This window comes from Marmota monax, unplaced genomic scaffold (genome assembly GCF_021218885.2).
Source record: "Marmota monax isolate L192 unplaced genomic scaffold, Marmota_monax_Labrador192_F-V1.1 WCK01_AAM20220418_F8-fsc00060, whole genome shotgun sequence".
Lineage (NCBI taxonomy): Eukaryota > Metazoa > Chordata > Mammalia > Rodentia > Sciuridae > Marmota > Marmota monax.
Genome location: NW_026692826.1, coordinates 3,528,232 through 3,549,960, shown reverse-complemented (window position 1 = coordinate 3,549,960; position 21,729 = coordinate 3,528,232). Strand labels below are relative to the sequence as shown.

Here is a 21,729-nt window from a genome sequence, read left to right as displayed (position 1 = left end):
GCAGTCAGCTGACTTGCCGGTAAGCGCTCCTGCAGCCTGGGGTTCCAGTGCCACAAGCAGAATGCTTCCTGATTCTCTCTGGATTTGTCTGTCACTCCAGAGTTTTGGGGTACCTGTGTTTTCTGGGACCTCCCTCCTGTAATAGGTCTAAGGAAGTCACAGATTTTCCCTTTTCTTGCTTTTGCTTGACGTGAGCTCGGCAGCCACATCTTGCAAGCTCTTTACACGTTGGCAGTGGATGCGCAGGTCCTTCTCCACGTACTGGTAGGAAGTGTGGGTGTGCTCTCTTGGTTCCTGAGCGGTCTCGTTGCCCTGACTTCTTGACACTGCACTAGGGTGGCTGGATACTGGACACTGTCCCATTGACTTTCTAGTCTGTGTTGCTCCTTGGCCCATTTTTATGAATGGGTGTATTATTTATGGTATATACAAATCAGGTACATATTTATTTAAAAAAATAAATACAAAATGAAATATAGGAGACAATCTAAAGATTAGCATGGGATCCTACTCAGTTTTCCTGATTATGTTTAGGTCAATATTTTTATTATAAAATTTTCTGAGTCCAAAAAGAAGCAAAGGTAATAAAAAGAAAATTTGTCCAATGTCACAAAATAAAATATGTGTAGTCAATACAATCAATAAAAAGTAAAGCAGATGTAGTCAGTAAAGCTCACTCACCACTGAGCACCAGATTTCAGGAAATGTTTTTAGAATTCTGCTAAAACAAAACAAACAAAAATGCAAGTCATATTGCAGCATTTTGCTGTATTTGATATTAATTTATTTTAAGGTTTAGTTACACAAAAAATAAATAAGCATTTGAAGGCTTCATGATAGGAGGCAAAGAAGTGAGAGCATGGTCCAGAGATAGTCATCCTAGTTTGCTCACTGCATATGGCTGAATAACATAATACTGCAAAACTTTACAGACTGATCATTGAATGATTTCTCCTGAAACGATACCCTACTTAATAGGAGTAGTGTTAAAGTTGAGCGTTCCTATTAGTGTCAACTAATAAACCACCAGAAAACCTAGTGCCCAAAATATGTCACCATCTCTTCCAGATTAGGAAAAAGCATGAATAATAACAAGCAGTCAGGATCACATCACGCAAGCTTCAGGGAAATGTGGTGTCCGTGGAGGAGCACAAAAAGACAAGTGTGATCTACTCTTGTCTTGGGTTCTACTCAAGAGTCAATAGCGACGATCTGAACTAAGAGATGTCATAGTATTCTGAAACTCACTAACCCACTGAAACATGGTCAAATATAGCTTCCACTGGGATTGTTTGTTTCCAGTGCCAAACACCATGCTATAATGTCTCTTGGCTGAAGTGTCTTTTAGGTCCCTCTGCATATTGCATCTCGGCTGAAGGGGTCGGAGGCACAATGTCCCACGAAGCAGGGAGTCACGTTCTGCTGGTGAGCAGAGTGCACGTTGTGTCCTCTGTGTAAGGTAATGCTGGTTTCACCTGAGATGCCCACTCTCACCCCAAAGCAGTCTAGGTCGTGCACATATTGAAGACATCGGTGAGTACTCCTTACCATTTAATTTCCTAGTCATGCCATCTATGAATTCTAAACTTAAGGCAGTCCTCCTTCACTTTCTTTTCCCAGGCCAATCGTGCCCTTTTAGATGGAGAAAGCTGTCCTCTTTCATTGCTCAGAAAGAGGGTCCAGTAGGTATGGGGAGTAGGGGCCCTACGGGAGGGTGCCGAGTAGAAGATTTTAGATATATTACTTATCACGTTTTATTTATATTATACTCCGGAGAGCGAGGTGACTGGTTAGAGTGAAATGGGTTATTTCTAGGCAGCAGCCTTAATATTTATTTTTTGGTGGAAGGTATATCAAGCTGTAGCTCTTCACTCAGCTCCCTGAAATGTAATTAGATTTGTTTTTAAAAAAATAGACACCTTGAAAACAGCTGGCACCTAAAAATAACATTTCATAGACACTGGAACAAGAAAGGAATTTATTAAGCCGAGTGGTCCTCAGAGGACATTCAATGAACAGGACTGGGTTACATATACCTCTCCACAGGGTGAGCTCCTTAAGGGAGGGATCAAATCTTACTTTTTGATCCCTGCGGCACAAAGATTAAATTAATGCTCTTCAAATTGAATTTTGAAATAGTATTTTCTCCTTTGACCGCCTCACAATGGAAGTTTGATTTGTTCAGAAGAGAATTCTGCATTTGGAATCGGCCTCTGTAATTCACACGTGTGTAGGAAGTGGCATGAGTGAGAATATCCATATGTATATTGGTCTTACATATAAGTTTGTGTTAAAAGAGGAAAAGAGGATTTTTAAAAAAATGATTAAAAAATGTATAGCATTCAAAAAGCAAGAGATGATTGGGAATTTCATTAGACTATATTGTGTAATAATTTTCTGTGATTAAAACCAGTCTATTCAGACTTGGGTTCTAATCAAGAGTCAATAGCGACGATCTGAACTAAGAGATGTCATATTATTCTGAGGAGAGGAGGAGAAATTCAGAGACAGCTCTGAGAAGTGCATCAGGAAGCTGGTGTGACAGTGTCTCTGCCTTCCCGTCTCTAGCCACCTCTGTGTCTCCTGGGGTGGCCACACGCCCTTCACCTCAGAACTACTCTTGATATTGAAGTATGTCAAAAGGAATTAAGGGAGGAAAGAACAAAGACTGAGAGAGGTGGTAGATGCTTCTTCCATGTCTGAAGATGACAAGAACTCAGTAAACAGCGCTGGCCCTTGGAATCAGAGCCTGATAGCCTCAAATACCTACATCTTGGGATAATTCATGTTTCCACGAGTGTTTAAATATTCAATCCAGTTCTTGTTCCACATTTATTTTAATAATTCATCATATGGATACCAAAATTAGATAAACTTGTCTAGCTTGGAAAAAGAGAGAGCTGATTTCTTTGTACATTGCAAAAATAGCAGAGTAATTGCTTTGGGGCTGTGCCCTGTGACATGTATTTATTAAATATCTCCTTTGATGTCAGCTCTAAGCCTGTATAGACTTTTACACTCTTTTCAAAGACACATTTTTCAGTAAATATAGTCCTTGTAATTTTAATAGTGACAAAAGGGAAAAGAAAATCCACCAAGTCCATATCACCCATTTGTTACAAATATGGCATAAAAGTTCATATTCAGAATAAACTGTATTTCATTTGGCATCAGGAAAGCAGGGCTGTTTTCATTCTCGTTGCTACTCCTGGGTATTTTATAAACTTCTTCTGGCTCAGGGGATGGAAAATCCCATGCATTGTTCATGACTTTGGTTGGACCCACCCACAGGAGGACACGTCAACAGGACTGAGTGCCGGATCCAGGGTGCATAACTGAGAAACCCATTGTCCAGTGTTAGGGAGGTCCCCACTCTCTTTAAAGGCTTGAATCCCTGGGAGGAAAGAAACTTGTAAAACAAATTCATCTAATAAAGTAATCAGGAAACCCAGCCAATGCTGTTTGAGAAACGGATTTTGTAAATGTACTTCTAGGCAGGTCTAAATCCCAGGGATAGAGGTCTATCACAGGATAGAACGTAATAAGGGAAGCCACTGATTGCTAAATCAGGGAGCTGGCGAGGACAGTGTCTAATTGCATGCATTTACCAAATATTTATTTTCAATATTTTTCTTTGGTTATTAAAGAGTGAGTGTTGGAAGAAAACCCATTGTCTAGTTGTATCCCAAAATAAAAGTCACTTACATTCTCTGGCTATCTCTTCACTAGAAAATAATGTGTTGATCTCTAATGTCACCTTCAACGTAATATGCTATGATTCCACCAGACCAGATTCAACATAACAGAAATTAAATTACATTATAAGATAGGGTTGGGAAAACACTGGAAATACATAATAAATTCTCAGTAACCTTACATTTAATAAAGGGCTTTCTTTTACTTTATTTTGAAAATAGCAAGCTAATAAGTGAAGGAATAAGTAACATTTTAAAGGTTAGCAGAGAATGATTGTCAGAATTCTGTTTAATTACATAGTTACATGTCATCACATAATAACAGAAATGTAAGAAAATCATTTAATATTATAGTGCTAGCAATATTAAATAACCCATGGGTTTTGTAAAACCACCGATTTATTTGTTCAAGGTCTCAATCATGCAAAATGTTGGTGTAAAGTAATATTTGGAACTGCTTTACCTTTTTTTTAAAGTGGTGAAGCAAATTTTGATATTGCACAACTATAGATTTTCCTCCTTGTTTCAATATCATTTGTAAATTTCTTGGAATTATATAAGAATATAAGACATTGAGAACAATAGATTAGGTTTATCAATTAAGGACTGATATATGTATATATGTATATACATATATATGTATACTATAAATTCAGAAGAAGGTAATTCTTCAACTATGTATTTCATGTATTTTAATCAAGGGGAAAAATCACACAGACATCTTTAAAAATAATTGAATTTCCTAATTTTATTATTGCCTCATTATTATTTTCTGTTCTGCCAGAAATTCACACTTAGGTTCCAGGGACAGCTATTCCTTTGCATTTCATTCCAGAAAAGTGGCCCAACTAGTATTTAAGTACAGAGTTCCCAGACTGTCATTTATTTGGAATAAATTAAAACTGAAAATAAAGTATGCCCGATCGTATATTTTCAGACAGAAGAAAATTTGTAATGGGCGTTTTATTTCTTGTTAAGGGCTTAATTTCCAATGCCATTTTAATCAAAATGATCATCAATATTCAACCAACCACAAATGACATCCCTTTATAATGTACAATATACTATTTCACAAAGTATACATAAATTAATTAAATAGAGCTTTACAGAAAGCAAACATATATAACTTAATACAGTTTGGAGATTCCTAGAGATAAAAATTTTGGCAAGATAAGGTAATTCTATGTGGACCTAAAAAGAAAAAAAGATAACTACAGTGGAACATAAGAGTGGGTCAAAAGCAAAATGTGTGTGTGTGTGTGTGTGTGTGTGTGTGAGAGAGAGAGAGAGAGAGAGAGAGAGAGAGAGAGAGAGAGAGAGAGAGAGAGCTGGGGTGCAGGGTGCTGAGATGAAGCAGCCCCTGCAGATCCTGGGAGGTCTCCTGTCATCTGTAGTGATGACATCACTGGCCTTCATGTCAGGGAGCTGACTGACTTGCTGATGTACCGCCTGGTGTAATGGAAAGATAGAGTAGCTCACAACTGGAAAGAACCATACACTCCATTACAGTGGGGCTCCTCCCAAATGTGAAGCTGTAGTCCCCCTCCTTCCATTCTTACACACACACACACTTTTGGCAAGTGTTAAGCATTGTTTCTTGAACTACGCAATAGATTTGTGAATCTGAATTTGAATCCCTGAATTACTATTTCATATTGCCCTGTATTATCTGTTTCTGATTCGTATTTACTCTCAAGGGCACTCCTATCTTTTAGTTCTTCCTTTTACTCCCTTTTCAGCACCTCTGTCGAAGAGTCAATGGTTGGGAACCACCATAGAAACCCTCTCAAGGTGTTTTCTTAGAGAGAAATTCTACAGGGACTTTGAAAGATTAAGTCATATCTCAATCTTCTTCTTTGCCTGAATTCAGGTTTTTAAACTTCAGCTGTGTGGTAAGAAGCAATGCTTTTGAGACCGTGGGTCTCTGGGGGGAATTAGGATTAAGTTCCAAGGATGGCACCCTGCAGAATGCCGCAAGCCGCCCTGCTCTGCTGGGTGCAAGGTTCTGCATCTACAGAAAGGGTGGGTTTCATGCTCAGTCCCTCATCATACCATAGGTGGGAAACAGAAAGGAAGTTAATTGTATTAGCTACTAAAATTGGGCCCCAAATAATTATTAAAAAGCTTATATCCAGTTATTCTCCTGTGGAATACAGACTTGGGAAATAAACATAGAAGATACATTAAAAGAAATCTTTAGTATGTAAATGGAATTATTAGAAGGAATATTTCTATAATAAATGAATTTTTTCCTCTCCATCAAGTATTTACAGGATATTAAAACCTTAAATCAGGGGAAAATGTCTGAAAATTACAAATTAAATGTTTTCATGTTATTTAGTAAGTAAACTAATTTTAACATAGTTCTTATTTATACAAACTTCAGTTAATTTAAATAACTGCTTATTGAAGTTTATAAGGAAAATTTGATGTGTAAGGTAATTTTTTGTGTGTAAGGTATTTGTAAAAAAAATTCATCTTTCAAACTTCTTTTGAGAATGGAAGATTTTGAAGTTCTCATGAAAAAATGTAACCCTGATTCATCAATTGTCTAACAAAATTACGATAAATGTCATAAATACTGACATCCTAAAGTGCTGTGGAGGGATAAATATGGCAAATAATAATCATAATTAAAATATGAAGAATTCGTAGGACTGAGAAATACACACTCCTATTTATTTATTTTTTTTAGTTAAACTATTTACTATAGGATAAAGCAGAAGAGAGACAAGAAAGGAGGTCACAAAAGGGTGTAGGAGGTATTGAGGAGTGAAGCTGATCAAATTATATTTTTATATATTTACTAATATGCCACAGTGAAACCCATAATTTTGTATAATTAGTATGCACCAAAATATCATATATTGATCTGCAAAAAATAAGTTTGAATTTTAAATAAATAACTGGATAACAATTTGAAAGTAATAAAGCTTATGCCAGTCATTAACAACCTACAAGCTTAACGTAATGTTCCAGAAATTCTCTTTAGGGATATAGCTGGTAGTATGTTCAAAAAGAACAAGAACAACTCAAAGAGTTAAAAGGACAAGGCTTAGTTATTATGAGACCACGTGGCATTTCTCAGCTCCCACTATGTCTAAATGGGAGACAAGCTGGGGCCGAGGAAACCTTCCTGGACCTGGAGCTTGAAACTAGGTTGTTTAATTTTTTGCCATTGAACAAATTATGGGTTTCAACTCTCTCTTGAGGGAAACATAAAATGAGACCTTTATGCTACATGACCTTTAAGATGGCCTTAAGAGCTGGCTAACATTCCACCTGTTTCAAAAATGTGTCCAGTATCTCATGATACTTCCACGAGTGTCTATACACTATGTAAAACTTCTTCTTTCAGAATGATTGTACAAATGGTACAAGGTTCATAGTCTTAATTGATAAAGTAGGATTTGCCCAGTTCCACAGATTTAAAGGTGGGTAATCTTGAGTATGTTTATGAAGATTGCGCCCATGAGGTTGCTGATGTCTTCCCACATGTTTAGACTCTCACCAGGCTCACTGATAATGTATCTTCACAAACTACCCAATGAGGTTGTCCATGGAGAAGTTTTTCCATGGGGACCCATTCTTTTGTGTTAATTTTTTTTTCACAAATGGAAAGAGGCATATTGGTTGACAAACTGCTTGACCACCTCCCTGTGGTCAAGGTGTAATGCAGCAGCCATGTCTCTTTAAGCAGCCCACTTAGCAGCAGATGACACTAGAAAAGAAGGCCACACCATGACATGAAGCTAGGTCAGAATGCTAGGAAAGTAGGGTCCAAGTGTTACTCTGGACATTTCAATGGATTCTTTATTGTTTTGTCTTACCAAAATTGTTTTGTTTTACCAAAATTGTCCTCCTGAATAGTGACCACCCTCACTATTCCTTCCACAGGAAGTTTCATAGCCTGCAGATACATTCTTTATAAATTTCATAGGCTAAAAATTCACTTGTGTGGCATATCACCCATTGTCATAACTACTAATGCATACCCAGAGGCAAATTTTTACTTATTTTTGAGAAGGTGGTGTTCCAGAACTTATTTAATTAATGATTGATAAAGTAATTAGAAATTCCAAGATACTGATAGACATGTTAGTAGAATTGGGGAAAATGCATAATCTTCACTTTGGACAGTTTTTAATGTAATTCTTTTGTGTGAAACATGAAGCATTACAAGGCCTAAAGCTCACCCCCATTGAATATTGCCTGCTGATTGTGCTGTTATGATGGTCAAATCTGGACTATACTTTGTTATAAGAATATAATCACTGTAGCTTGTTTTCACTATAGCAATAAAGGCTGGCTTTTGTAAAGGTTCCAATAATCAAGGGAGTAAGGTACTCATGCTTTTTTACAAAGTTTTCTGAGGTATTGACCAAAGACTGGGGCTAGACGTCAACCTTTATGAAAGATTTTTAATATCTACTATAAAGATACCACATGCGATAAACTGGATCAGTAGAAAGCACTACTAACAGTGTTAAGTTGTTTATCAGTCCATTGTGTCTATGTTGGACAGAAGATATAAGTGACTGGCCATTTTATTGGTGATAAATGATTTTCAAACATAATTGCCTGATGAAGACACAGAAGAATTATACAAGATACCAGGACTAGTACTTTAGATACTGTTTGGTGAAAGAGGTGTGGCTTAGTTTTAATAAATAGATTTCACTTTATTTTACATGCTCTATCAAACAGCATCTTCCCTAATATATAGTAAATATATATTTCGTATTTTGTCAAATTCAAATTGTAGCAGTGGTCAAAACATTGATTCATAAATATTTCCAACCTGCATAAATAAATTAGCTCTGAGTGCCTATCGTTTGTTCAATAAGTAAGTGAGAGATCTGTTTTATTCTCCCCTTTCCCCAGAATAATGAGCCATTGGGTCAAGGTCATTTTGTTCTAGTCTGCATTTTAAATAGAATGTCATGTGTTGGCCATGTGTACTTTATAATCAGAAGGAAAAAAAAAAACTAGGAACATAAAAACAAATCCCCTCATCTAATCCTTCTGTGAACTGTGCAGGTATGCTTCTAGTCTTTCTCTGCCATTAGAAGAGACTTCACTATGTACCCTGAATTCCTTCATCATTGGTCTTTTCCAACCAGGTGTAAAAATGGCGCCAGCTTCACTCATCTGTACAGATCTGGGAGAAACCCCAACTGAGTCACTTTCAGAAGGAGCCCAAAGATGTCTTTGGTTCATAGCAATCCCTCTCTTGTAACAAAAAGCCGCATGTATATTAAAGATATACATATATAAAGAAAGACCTTGAAAAGTTCAGTGGCATCTTCAATCACAAATGTATGAGCTCAGTGGAATTGAGCACAAGTCCACGGGCATTCTGTCACTCCAGTGGAACTGATTCTATGAAAGTCCAAGAGACCAGTACAAGCATCTTGCCATCTTTGGTTTTGTAGATGATTTATCGGCTTGTCATTTTTATTTCAACGACAGTGCCTTACATCAAGTGTATTCGGTTACTGTAAATTCTCTCTCTCCATAGCCATTTTGACTTCACTGTAATTGTAAATATACTTTGAGGAGGATGTTAGAATAAAGCTCTAAAAAGGTATTGTGAGGAATTTTATAGCATTATTCTCATTGTGATGAGATTGTGCTAAAGATTTGGGAAGCCAATTTCTCTTTCACATACTCTTTTGGTGACATTATTTTCAGAAAAAAATGGCCCAAGGTTGCGCCTGATCCTTGGTGCCTTTTACTTAACACTTACTGGCAACGATCAGAACCAAACTGTGTTCCTGAAGGAACTTCATGCCGATGTTTGTCTCCCACCAAAGAGACACAAGAGCAGGCTCGTGTAATTAGCAGAATCCCCCTGGACTCGCTGTCTGTGCTTCTGGCACATTAATAAAGCTGAGACATGAACGACGACCCCTGAGGGCCTTTCCCCATAAGTCCCTTGTAGAAACTTGTGGTTGTCTGAGCAACAGCTCGACTGAGTGAGCCGGCCAGAGCCCCTGTGTGTTGGCCGCACTAGGAACTGTGCTGAAGTGGTCTCAGCTGGGAGCTGCTCTGGTGGATTTGACCAACCGGCATTTCTAAGGCAAATGCCATGTGCTAAAGAAATTCAGAAATGTTAACCCCGAAGGCTGGAATTTCAGGAAGGCTGTATCCTTGAAAGAAACAGGTCATCTGCTCCTCTGCTGTATCAGCAAAATTTGCAGTGCGGGGTGTTTGGGTAATATTGTTCTCTCCCTGAAAGCGTAATGCAATTATTTTTTGCAGCCACATTAACTCTTATGATTAGCATCTTGATGGGGTTTTCATACCTAGTGACTGATTCAGAAGCTAGGTAGTTGCTTAAGTGCACATTTATCAAGGAGGAATGAAGACCATTTTTACTCAGTAGTGATTCATCGAAATGAATTGCCAATCAGCTCTTAAGCTATGTTTAGGGATAAAAAAGATTCTAGCAGAGATTAGCAAAAATGTACCCTTTCTATATTGATAAACCTCGATAGTTTAACATATTTTACTATTAAGAAAAATAATCAAGTTTTCATCTTGCCTAATGGGACTTGCCAGTTTTTTAAACCCACCCTGGAGTCATTGAGAGATAACCATCTTAGAAACATGGCGTCAGATGACTCGGGCAGAATAATTGCTCTTTTTACTTTAAGACTCAGGACAGATATACCAGTGTCGATCTGAATTAGCCAAACTTCCTCAGTTCACACAAAAATCGCCACTTTCCTTTAAACCTTACATGTCTGTTTAATGCAGGGCTTAAACATTTATATGTGATCCACTTTCTCTTATAATCCCAGACAAACCTTGTCCAGCCCAAGAAAAAAACAAAGCCCAGTCAGTGCTGGTCACACAATAAGTTACAAGCCCCCAGTGGCTGTGGATCGTCATCTACAAAATTTTAGATCTCAGTATCTGCAATCCAGGACCTGTTGTACTCTTGACCACAAAACAGCTGAGTTCTTTTTAAGTGTTTTTGTTTCTTTCTCGAACAGTTTCTCACGTGGAGACTCCTTGGTCCTCTGAGGGTAAATGGAAGCTGGTCAGTGATCACACCGACTCTTCCTTGCATGGCTCAGGTGGACAGCAGAGGGGAGAAACATCGAGAACAGCAAGGCCACATGGACCAGACGGCGAGACGCCGCGAGGGGTGGGGCAGCTGGGCTGGTTCTCCTGCTTCCAAAACAGTTCCCTTCCACATTTATACCTGCCTGTCTCACAGGAGAAGACTGGACTACTTAAAGACTGTGGCTAAGGAGAAGCTGTGTTTAAATAGCACTATTTTAGAAATAGCTATTCAATATAACAATCTGAGTTTTAATGCAACGAATTGTAGTTTTCAACAATTTAAGTGAGCATATCCTGTCACCCTCAGCATGTTGGATATATACTTGTAGTAGATAGATGGATATAGTGATATCCATATCTATATTTGTCTACACACCACACACACACACACACACACACACACACACACACACGAGCTACAGGGCCCTGCTCAAGAGAGAGTGCTCTAATTTCACCTTCCCTTAATTGTCATTGGTCTTAGTTATGTGTTAACTTAGAGTTAAGATGCCATTTGTGGAGCTCACTGGATTTGTCCCTGTCACAGAGCTCGGAGTGGGTCATGGCTATGTCCAAGGACAGACCCTGTGCTCAGACAGGAGGATTGAATCAGGCACTGGAAGGGCCCGTTCCCAGGCACAGCCCAGTGCGGGTGATGTCCCCCAGTGAACAGGCTTCTGCTACTGTCAGACCCAAAGAATTTTGCTTAAATGACTGTTCATACGATTTGGATTCTATTTTTGTAAAACACAGATTCCCCCATAGAAATTCAATAAATAAAGGACTTAACCGCTGAATCAAGGAAGCGAACTCCAGTTTTTAACCTTCCTGTGGGATTGGGCGAGACCTGGCCCGCGTCAATTGGTGCTGCAGGTGGTCTTCCAGGAGGCGGAGGGCGCAGTGACCCTCAGGCAGGTCCAGGGCAGACTGTCACCGTGGCCGCTGGGTGTCATTGGATGAGGCTGGCGCTGTAGCTGAAGCCATAGCTGCTGGACCGCGACAAGGGCTGCTGGGTCTCCTCGCTCTGTTCAGGGGCATAGCTGGGAAACGTCTGGGCACGCGACATCTTGGAGGCACCGAAGCCATGACCTAGAAGGCAGGAAAGGAGAGCGGTGCTGAGAAGCAGATTCAGCAGACCAAGGGATACTGCAAAAGCCAATCACACAGCAAGACTCCAGATCCATGGAACTGAGCTAGCTGTGCGGAAGCTGGTGAGAGTCTGGAGACCTCTGTGTCTCCATCTTTCATGAGTTAAAAGTCTTGTAGTCAGGGGTCAGGGTTTCCCCAGGTGCATCCCTCTGAGAGTTCTGGATGCCAGAGAACTAGGTACGTTCTGTAGGGATCTCAAACTTCTGTCCATTAACTTTTGAAAGAAAAGCTGGAAAGCTTTTCCCCCCCAAGGCTGCTTTTGATGGAGAGCCTGTTAGGGGTTTTCTTTTCTTTTTGGCTCTCTTTTCACATACAAAAGCCAATTGCACACTTTCTTAAAACCCTCTGCGAGCAAGCAAACTACACTCAGTCTTAAGCAACCATCAATGACTAAGGAGAAAGAGTTTACAATGACAGAGTTAGGGGCTCTGGTTTATCTTGGTTGGGTTGTCCCTGTCAGTGAAGCATGGTTCACCAAAATGATAAGCCTTGATGGTCACTAAAATGGCCTAACACTTGGATCTTATGCAAGTATATTTAAAAAGGCTTGGACTGTTCAGAGATAGCTTTGTGATGAGAACATGTCAACTGCAAACCGAAATGAAAGTCGTCCCTGAAAACGTGTCACAAGGTCAAAATGTGTGGAGAGAGTGTGCATGCCGAAGTTCCCATGCACTTCCCAGTAGCTGCCTCATCCTTTCTGAGCCAGTAATTATCCTTCATGCTTGAGGATGATTTGTGCTACTGGAAACATTGATCTAGCAAGCCAGAGTTTAGATTATACTCAAAGGAAGAGGTGTCTTCCATTTGATTTGTATGTTCTCCGATCTCTAGAGTGAGAAACGCAGAGAAGACAATCTGTTCGCTCAAGAACATGGAATGTCTCATTGTGGATTCAGTGTCTCTGTCTTCTGCAATGTCATAGGCTTGAAGCCATTGTCATGTGTGTTGATGCCTCAAGAATACCCTTGCTGCATGGGGAACTTGGGATTCAGGGTGGACACCAAGGGAATTGGGTAACAAAGGGGTAATTAAAACTGGTAGAAAGAACAGGCTAAACGTTAACGTTGTGAGAGAGAGAACTCTTTCCTTCTGGATAAAAACATTTTAGCTTCACTGTTTGCTGACCCTCTTGCTGGCCCTCTTGCTGACTGAGCAGGGAAATCACAACAGACAGTCACTGGCAGACCTGGGGGAGGAGAGGGTGGGTGGGGCAGTTCCTCCTTCCCCTTCTGGCTCACACTTCTGCAGTGCCTTCTGAGTTCCAGTACCTTCTGCTTCTTCGGCTCCTGCACTTCCTCTCTGTCTCCTAGGTCCTGAAGCCCTTTTTCCTCCCTGGGGCCCTCAGGTCTGATGGTGGCCAGGCCTTCCACTGTGAGTCCCTCACAATTCCCCAGGTTTCCTGGACTTTGCCCACAGCTCTCCAAAAGTCCCTTCTTAAACTCTCTTGGCGTCTCCACCGAGTGTGTGTTCCCTCTCCTGCAGGACCTGGAGCCACAGTGAAGGAAGAAGAGCAGGGCCAGGGTGGACAGGGCGAGAGAGGGCCTGGAGGGCTGGTAAGGGAAGCTTTAGGGGTGCGAGGGCTGGCGTGGGGACAGATTAGAGGGGTTAGACCAGGAGAAGGCAGGTCAGGATGTCTGGGGCTTTGACACCAGGCACATGTGAGGCCTCTTGTACTGTGTGGCTGGCAGCTGACTTTAAGGTACTCACTTCTCTTTGGGTTTCTCAGTTTCCTTATCTGCAAATTCTAGATGCTAATAAAGCCACTTAGTTTGTACGACCTTTAGACTATTAAACCAGTGAGTTGATCCGTGCTAAGTACTGCCATTCTGCTGAGGGGATCCAACACCATGGCGGTCTCCAAACTGCCCTCCAGGGCAACTGGGGAAGGCCTCTCTCAGGAAGTGGCATCTGGCATGACTTTCTATGGCCAAGTTCTGATACACTGATCTGATAGGGGAAGAGGCATCACATTTTTAGTGATTTTATCCCCATATCTTAACATTTATAATTCATAGCCAGTGATATTCCATAGTTTCTCTAAGTGGGAATACTGGTATTTATCAGCCTAAAGCAGATAGACAGTATAATATTAAAACTATATTCCTGGCCTTGGTTCTTATTCATTTATTCTTATTCCTATTATTTTTAAAGTTTTCGAAATATCTTTAACTCACATTACTTTGTGGGCTGAAAGCTAAAAATTCAATAATTCACTTCACCTATGAACACGTTTTTTTTTTTATCCTAGAATGTTGAGACTAACAGGTGCATCATGCAACTAACAATCAGCAATCATGGACAAACATAGTACCGGACCCTGTGGGCAAGGCCCCCTGTGGAGAGAAGGTGCCTGCCTCTCTGGTTGGCAGGCTGCTGGGGAATGAGGGTCAGACCAAGAACAACAGACGGCACCAAACCAAGAGTCCACAGGGCCTCGCTGGCGATTCCCAGGAGGCAGCTGGCGGAGCTTATGAGAGCTGCGTCCCGAAACCACACAGGTCACTAGGACAACCAGAAGGACTTCCTTCCTCAGAGTGCACACTTCCCCACCACTGCCCACAGCCTGAGTTCTGCTGTGCGGCTCCGGGCCTCGTGGTCCTGATGGGAAGAGCACCCTCTCCAGAGCAGACCCACAGGGGCTGCAGGGCTGCAGCCAAAGTTGGTTCTCCTCCTCCTTCCGCAGAGTGGGCCCATCTTCCTGTCACTCCTTCTGCACCCCCAAGACGCCCCCAACCCCCTGCCGGCTTCCTCTACCATCTCTATGTGCTGTCTCTCACTGGTGTCTTTCAAATGTCATTCTGTTTCAAGGTCAACCTTGTCCTCTTCACCTCTTCTGTGAGTCATTTCTAGTCTAATTGGAAATGAATTCATGGTTTTTCTTTCTTCAACTGTTTATTTACAGACAACTTACAAACTATGCTATTTAATGCTTATCACAAAAACAACACACCTCAATCAGAACAGAATACATAAAGGCTTTACAAATGCTGTTTGATTTTGGCAGAGTAAGTGTGTGAACAAAAGAGAGAAATAATTAAGCATTTTCTCAACATTCATTTGAATTCTGCCCTGAGGCACTATTGATGAAAGCGAAACAAAAATCCACTCCCCGGGCTTAAATCAACAAGGTGAGGAAACAACTTTGTTCATCTGTGATGCTGAGATAGCGCAATCGCTTCCTGAACTTTCCCCTCCAGTCCCCCTTAAAGACAAATGGTTGAATCTGGACCCGGGAATCTGAGGGCAGAAAATTTGTAATGGGTGTTCTATTTCTTAACAAGGGCTTAATTTCCAATGCTATTTTTATCAAAATGATCAGAAATATTTAGCCAACCACAAATGACATTTGTTAACAATCATGACTCTATTTTAAAAGTCCTCTTGAATTTTGATTTTGATTCCATTGTGTACTCATGTTTGTTTTAATAGAAAATAACATTTTCTACTATATTTTCAGGTAATGTTGACAAACTGGGAAAAAAAACCAAACCCACAATGTCTTTACCTGGTGGTTTCAAGTACACTTTGAAACATACCCCAGCCTGCCAGCTTCTCCCTGTGGTATGTACGCAGGCCCAGAAACATAGTCCCACTCCATAAATAAGGAAATCTACTGGACACAGAGACTTTTGAAACATTTGCTTTATTGTAATAGAATTGTAGGAAATCACCCCAACCCAATTCTGGGAACTCCAGAGTGCCACACAAGAAGGGCAAAACCACCCAGCCTGGGAGGAGGGAAGGTTCCCTGCTGTGCTATAAACATCCAAACTGGTAATGCAATTGGAGAGTTGCAAATGTGGTAGAAAAGAGCAGCTGAATGGGAAGGCAAGACCAGCGGTTCCCACTCTGCACCGAGAAAACAATCAGGCCAACCCATGACACTGTCTCCCTCCTGAGGAGTAGGGAGGTCCTTGGCCGTACAGAGGCCTCGCTGAGCAGGGCATTCTGGTGGGTTCTGGTTTTTCTACTCTTTCTTCACATGTCATCTAAGGAAAATACTCTTTGTAGGAAGTCAGAGGATCCAAGGCATAAAACATGTGGCCATAATTGGTAAAGGCAGTGGGCCAAGTAGAGGTGCTGCATGATTCTCTGTGTGTCTTATTAATTTGCTAGGTCTGGGGATGATGAAAGGGTGCTGTTCCCTTGAATAATAAAATAAAATGAAAACACAAAGTGCAAAATAAACAGGTAGCAATGCTCCTCGGAAGGAAGGGAAGTGCCGGGAGTGAGAGCGCTGGCCACCACTGGTCCTGGAGGGTGACAGCAGAGACTGGATTCCTTCTTGACCAAGAGCTCTGGCCACCAGCAGGACTGGAGCAGGCCGACTGCAGACCAGGCCTGGACAGAGAGGAGGCGGCAGAAGGAGGGTCTCTGGGGTTCTTGCTGTAGTGAGTTGGGGGCAGTGTGGTGTCCATGGAGCACTGAGCACTTTCATGCTGACCTTGCAGCTTGGAGAAGGCTGAAGTGAGACCAGGGGTAGCAGCAGTGCAGGGCTGTCCACAGTGTCTGAGCAATGACTTGCCCTGTATTAATTACATGTAGAAATGCCAGGCACACTGCCCACATCCCTTCTGTAACTGTATTTGAATTTTACTCAGTTTTTTTCAAGTTCTAACTCCGGCTAGACTCTGTTTTCTTTTGGTCATGGTGCTCTCCTCTCATGCTTCTGAACTCCCCTGGGGATCCAGAGGTCAGTGGCTTTGTGACCTTGAATACTTTTGTTGGGGTATCCAGGTTTATTTCAGCACACTGGCACCAAAGGGGAGCTACGGTCACTGGCTTCAATCTATACAGGGAATGATTTGTAGAGTCACAATATAACAACCACTATTCACTGAGCACATATTTTGGTCTGGATCCTGTGCCAGGTACCTTAGAAATACTATTTTCAGAAATCGTCTCAACCCCAGCAGGTGAGATTGCATTCTATGTGTCAACGGGACTGGGTTCAGGAAAGCCCTGATGGCAGGTAAAACATGATTCTGAGTGTGTCCGTGATGGTGCTTTTGTTCAATATGAGTGCTGTATTCAGTGGGCCAAATTAAAAAAAAAAAAAAAAACAACAAAAAAAAACCCTCAACGAGGGTGGGCATCATCCAAGCCTTCTGGACAGAACAGAGAGGAGTGGGAAGGCAAGTCCTCTCTCTGAGCTGGGACATCTGTCTCCGTCCTTGGATGCAGAGCCCCTAGTCCTCTGGCCTCCACTGACTTAGAGCACCGGCTGTCCTGAGCCTTCAGCTTGCCGTGGGCAGGTTATCAGACGTGGCCTCCGTAACCACCTGCCCATTCCTGTAATAAAATGCCTCGTCTACCCACTGTGTCCTGTGGGCTCCGCTTCCCGGGTGAACTCCGACTAGCCCTCAGAGTCTTGGTTTACATGAGGGAAAAGCAAAAGGAAGACCTAGGGGTGCTTCACAGCAGGCCGAACCAGGTGGGGAGGCACCTCTGGGTCCCGCATGCAGAGGTGGACACGCTGCCCTGGACAGCGGCTCCATCACCACAGACACATGCTTTAAACACAGGTCTCACTGCACAATTCACAGGGGAAGAAGTGGCAGCTTTCACAACCCAATCCCTAAAGACTTGACTCGTACCTCTGAAATAGTGAGGTGGTTGGAAAAGAACAAGAGCCATCAAAGGAGCAAAGCTACCTTGGTTTGCTAGGGCTGCCCTACAAGACACCGCAGGCGGCCACTCAACAGGGAACACTTATTTTCTCACAATTCTGGAGGTCACAAGTCAAGGGTGGTCAGGGGAGTTTCCCTGAGGCCTGTGAGTGAGGTTTCTCTTTGGGTTGCAGGTGGCTGTGATCTCGGCGTCCCCAGGCCTGCCCTTCTGTGTGAGCAGGCCGGTGTCCTCCTCTCCTTTTCTGAGAACTCTGGTGTGTTGGAGGTTAACCAGCCCATGATCTAATTCTACCTCAGTTAACTCTTTAAGGGTCCTGTCTCCAAAACACTCACCCTGGCAATTCAACCTATGTGTTTTAGGGGGACACAATTTAGAGTCCATAACAATCTATAAAAGATAGAGTTGGGAATATAGCTCAGAGCTAGAGTATGGACAAGCTTAGCACATGTGAGGGCCTGGGTTCAATCCCCAGAACCATGAACAAAAATTAACAGTGGTTTTATGTTACAAGGTTTCTAATACAAAGTGTCAAATTGCATTGTACCATACATTTTTCTACCTAGTAGATATAAAACAACTTACTTTCTTAGTGTTAGATTGATCTGAATATTATTGGATTTTTTAAAATATTTTTTCTCAAGTTGAAATATGAACAACTGCATCCTGTTTAGTTAATTTCCTTTTGCTGCATAATTTTTCTGGTAGTAAAATCTTAGTATGTTCTGGGCTTTATGTCTTGATATCAAGTTTTCATTGCAAAAATATCAAAAATTTCTTATACTGTTGCAATTTTTTTTCCTGCTACCTTTAGCTCTTTGATTAAACTTGTTTAATGTCCTATGCAGTGTGGATGTACTGGGAACAGGGCGGGTCCCTTGGTATCTGTGTGCATGGGTATACACACACACACACACAGACACACACAGAGTAATACCCACCACAAATCTCGTCCACGTAACCTGCCTTTGTCCTTTTTAGAATTTTTAGGCAGTTCTCTCTTCCTAGTGTTGAAAGGTTCATGATAATATTTCTTGGTGTATTTGTTTTTCAAAAACTTCATGAATTTTTTTTTCAATCAAAGAACAGATGCCTTTCATTTCCAGGAAATATTTCTAAATTATTATAATTTTCTGTTAATTATTTAACTTCTGTTTTCTCTGTTCTCTCTTCCACCTCTGTTTTCTTTTTCTGGGTCATCTATTTATATGTTCAAATGGTGTATTGGTCTCGCAATTTTCTAATCTTGTTGTTTTTCATGTTCTTTTTAATGTTTTTATTAGAAAATTATAGTCACGCATAATATCATGGTTCATTTTGACGTGACCATGCATGCATGGGATATAGATGGCTCCACTTCAATCCCATCACGTTCTCCCTCCCCCGTTCTCCTTCCTCGGCTCTGTGGATCATCCTTCTATCTATTTGCAGTTTTTTAAAATTAGTGCTTTATAGATATACCTAAAGGTGAAACGCACTGGGGCATACGCACACGTGCACAGAGCCTAATTTGGTCAGTTCCATCCCACCGTCCCTCCCTTTTCCTGTCCCTCCTCCCTCCCCATCAATCCCCTTCCTCTCCCCTACTCATCTCCCTGCACTAACCCCCTCTGCCAGTTCTTTTTTTCCCCCATTCACTGTCTTTTTCTGCAGCTTTATTTTGGGGAGATTTGTAATTTGCTCAGACTTCAGAAATAAAATTCTACCACTCTGACTGTGATTTGCAAGAGCTCTTCTTTCCATCCTCATTTTCTTCCTACTTTCTCTTTTCTTTAATTTACTAGCAGAGTAAAAAATTTACTAATTTTTTAGCAGACATAAATTGCATACATATATCTATTAATAAATGGGACTTCTACCTACCCAGAGACCTTTGTTTATCTCATAAGTGGACATCTAAGTATTCTTTCTCTTAAACAGAAAATTTTTGCAGGAAAATACTGCAGATCATTCAATTTTATGTAGTGCTCAGATATAAAGAGACTGGTGGTTTAAAAACACTGAAAAGTATCAAATAATGATGTAGCTTATTATACTTTGATTTGCTTTAAATATGGTTTAATTTGAATCAATGGAATTACGTTTTAATACCCATTTATAAGTTCTCCAGAATAAAAAGAATCTTATATCTATTATTCTGGTTGAAGTAACTTTCATTCATTCCTGTTGCCTGCATTTAATTTTTCTTATATTCTTATAATTATCTACTGGGATATTAATTTTGTACCTCTGAGCTCTCTTTATAAAATTTAGCTGAACTCTTTACTATTAGCAGATATAGAATTCATTTGAGTATCTGTAGAGTTTATAAACAACCTGTGACAGCCAGTAAAAAGGCAGATATTAAATAGAATCATCTGAATTAAAACAACATAGACAGAGAATACATGAATGAAAATCCACTAATTGATTAGCAAAGGGAATGGGAAAATATCCTATAATGAAAAGTGCAGGTATCTAATTTTAAAATTATAAATACTAAGTTGCCATTCTCAAAAGTTCAGCTATAAAATTTGAATATGGTGCTAATAAAAGTAACAATATCTACTGATTTATCTTTGTTCCCATTTTTGAATCTATTATTAGACAGTTTCAGCAACCAAGGAGTTAGTTGGGATTATAAAGTACAGAATTCCCAGATCTGAGGTATAAACTGAGCTATATAACAAATTTACTACAATATCACCTTAATGTCCTATAAATTGATAATAGGAAGGATACATATCAACTGATAGTCCTTCAGATTATATATTTAGATAAGAAATTCTTATCTAAAAGCTTAAACTAATGTAAGATAAAACATTTTTGCATGACAGTAGGACTTCCTTACATAATATATTCTCTTTTCACATTTTTATTGGTGCATTGTAATTGTGCATAATGATGGGATTTGTTGATGCACACAATATAACAATATAATTTGGCCAATATCATCCCCAGCACTGCCCCTCTCCTCTCCCCTCCCCATCCCCCCTTCCTTTTCTCTGCTTATTTCCCTTTGGTTTTCATGAGATCCACCCCCACCTTTCTTTTCCTTTTTCCTTTCTAGCTTCCACACATGAGAGAAAACAAAAGACCCTTTACCTTCTGAGTCTGACTCATTTTGCTTAACATAATTGTCTCCAGTTTCATCCATTTTCCTGTAAATGACATCACTTCATTTTTCTTTATGGAAGAATAAAACTCCATTGTGTATATATGCCACATTTTCTTTTTTTTTAATTTTTAATGTTTATTTTTTAGTTGTAGTTGGACACAATGCCTTTATTTATGTATTTTTATGTGGTGCTGAGGATCGAACCCAGGGCCTCGCACATGCGAGTGTTCTACCGCTGAGCCACAACCCCAGCTCATACCACATTTTCTTTATCTATTCGTCTGTTGATGAACACTAGGCTGGTTCCATAGTTTGGGTATCGTGAATTGTGCTGCTGTACACATGGTATGCATGTAGCACTGAAGTAAATGACTTCAATTCTTTAGGATAAATACTGAGCAGTGGTTTAGCTGGGTCATATGGGATTCCATGCCTGGTGTTTTGGGGAACCTCCATACTGATTTCCATAGTGGCTGTAATATTTGCAGTCCCACCAACAATGTAAAAGTGTTCCTTTTTCTCCACAACTTCTCTAGTACTTATTTACATAATATATACATAGAGAAATTATAGATGAAATCACTGAATGTTAAATAAATTTACACAGGAGACATTTTTTATGAAGTTCAGAATGAACATGAAGAATATCATGAAATGGTTCAAAATTTCCTATCGGGTTTTCATATAAGGTAGCACAGTTTTATTCTGAAATAGATGTAAGATTAAGCTTGCATTTACTCTAGGAACTTCTGAAATAACTTTGAGGATATGTGTCAAAAATTTTCTTAATTTGACAAAGGTCTGAGTCTCCATCTCACTTTCTAGAAGCTCAACATATGCTTCCCAAGTTCTAAAAGTTGGCCTGGGGTTTTCCCTTTCAATAAGTAATTAGACTGCTGTTTCCAGAGATCTAGGAAGTGTTATGATCACCACAGAAAAAATTCTGCCTTATATTTGCAAATATTTAATGTGCATAATAGATTCGTAAGTGGTTCCTTGGCTAGACTTCTGAGGTCACAAGGCCTGTAATAGTTATGACTTTCAAATTCTTTATATTTCACCCCTATGAATTTGGCCCTCATTATG

The 21,729-nt window shown here is 40.4% G+C and overlaps 1 protein-coding gene across 1 annotated transcript in view; it reads right to left on the bottom strand.

Moving 5' to 3' along the window:
• Nucleotides 1–5,258: 5,258 nt before the first annotated feature.
• Dok6 (docking protein 6) overlaps nucleotides 5,259–21,729 on the bottom strand; it is a 372,278-nt gene continuing 355,807 nt past the window's right edge. Inside the window, exon 8 of the mRNA XM_046448628.2 lies at nucleotides 5,259–11,855. Within this exon, the coding sequence (XP_046304584.1) occupies nucleotides 11,716–11,855 (140 nt within the window). The 3' untranslated portion in view covers nucleotides 5,259–11,715. The remainder of the gene's footprint in view (nucleotides 11,856–21,729) is intronic.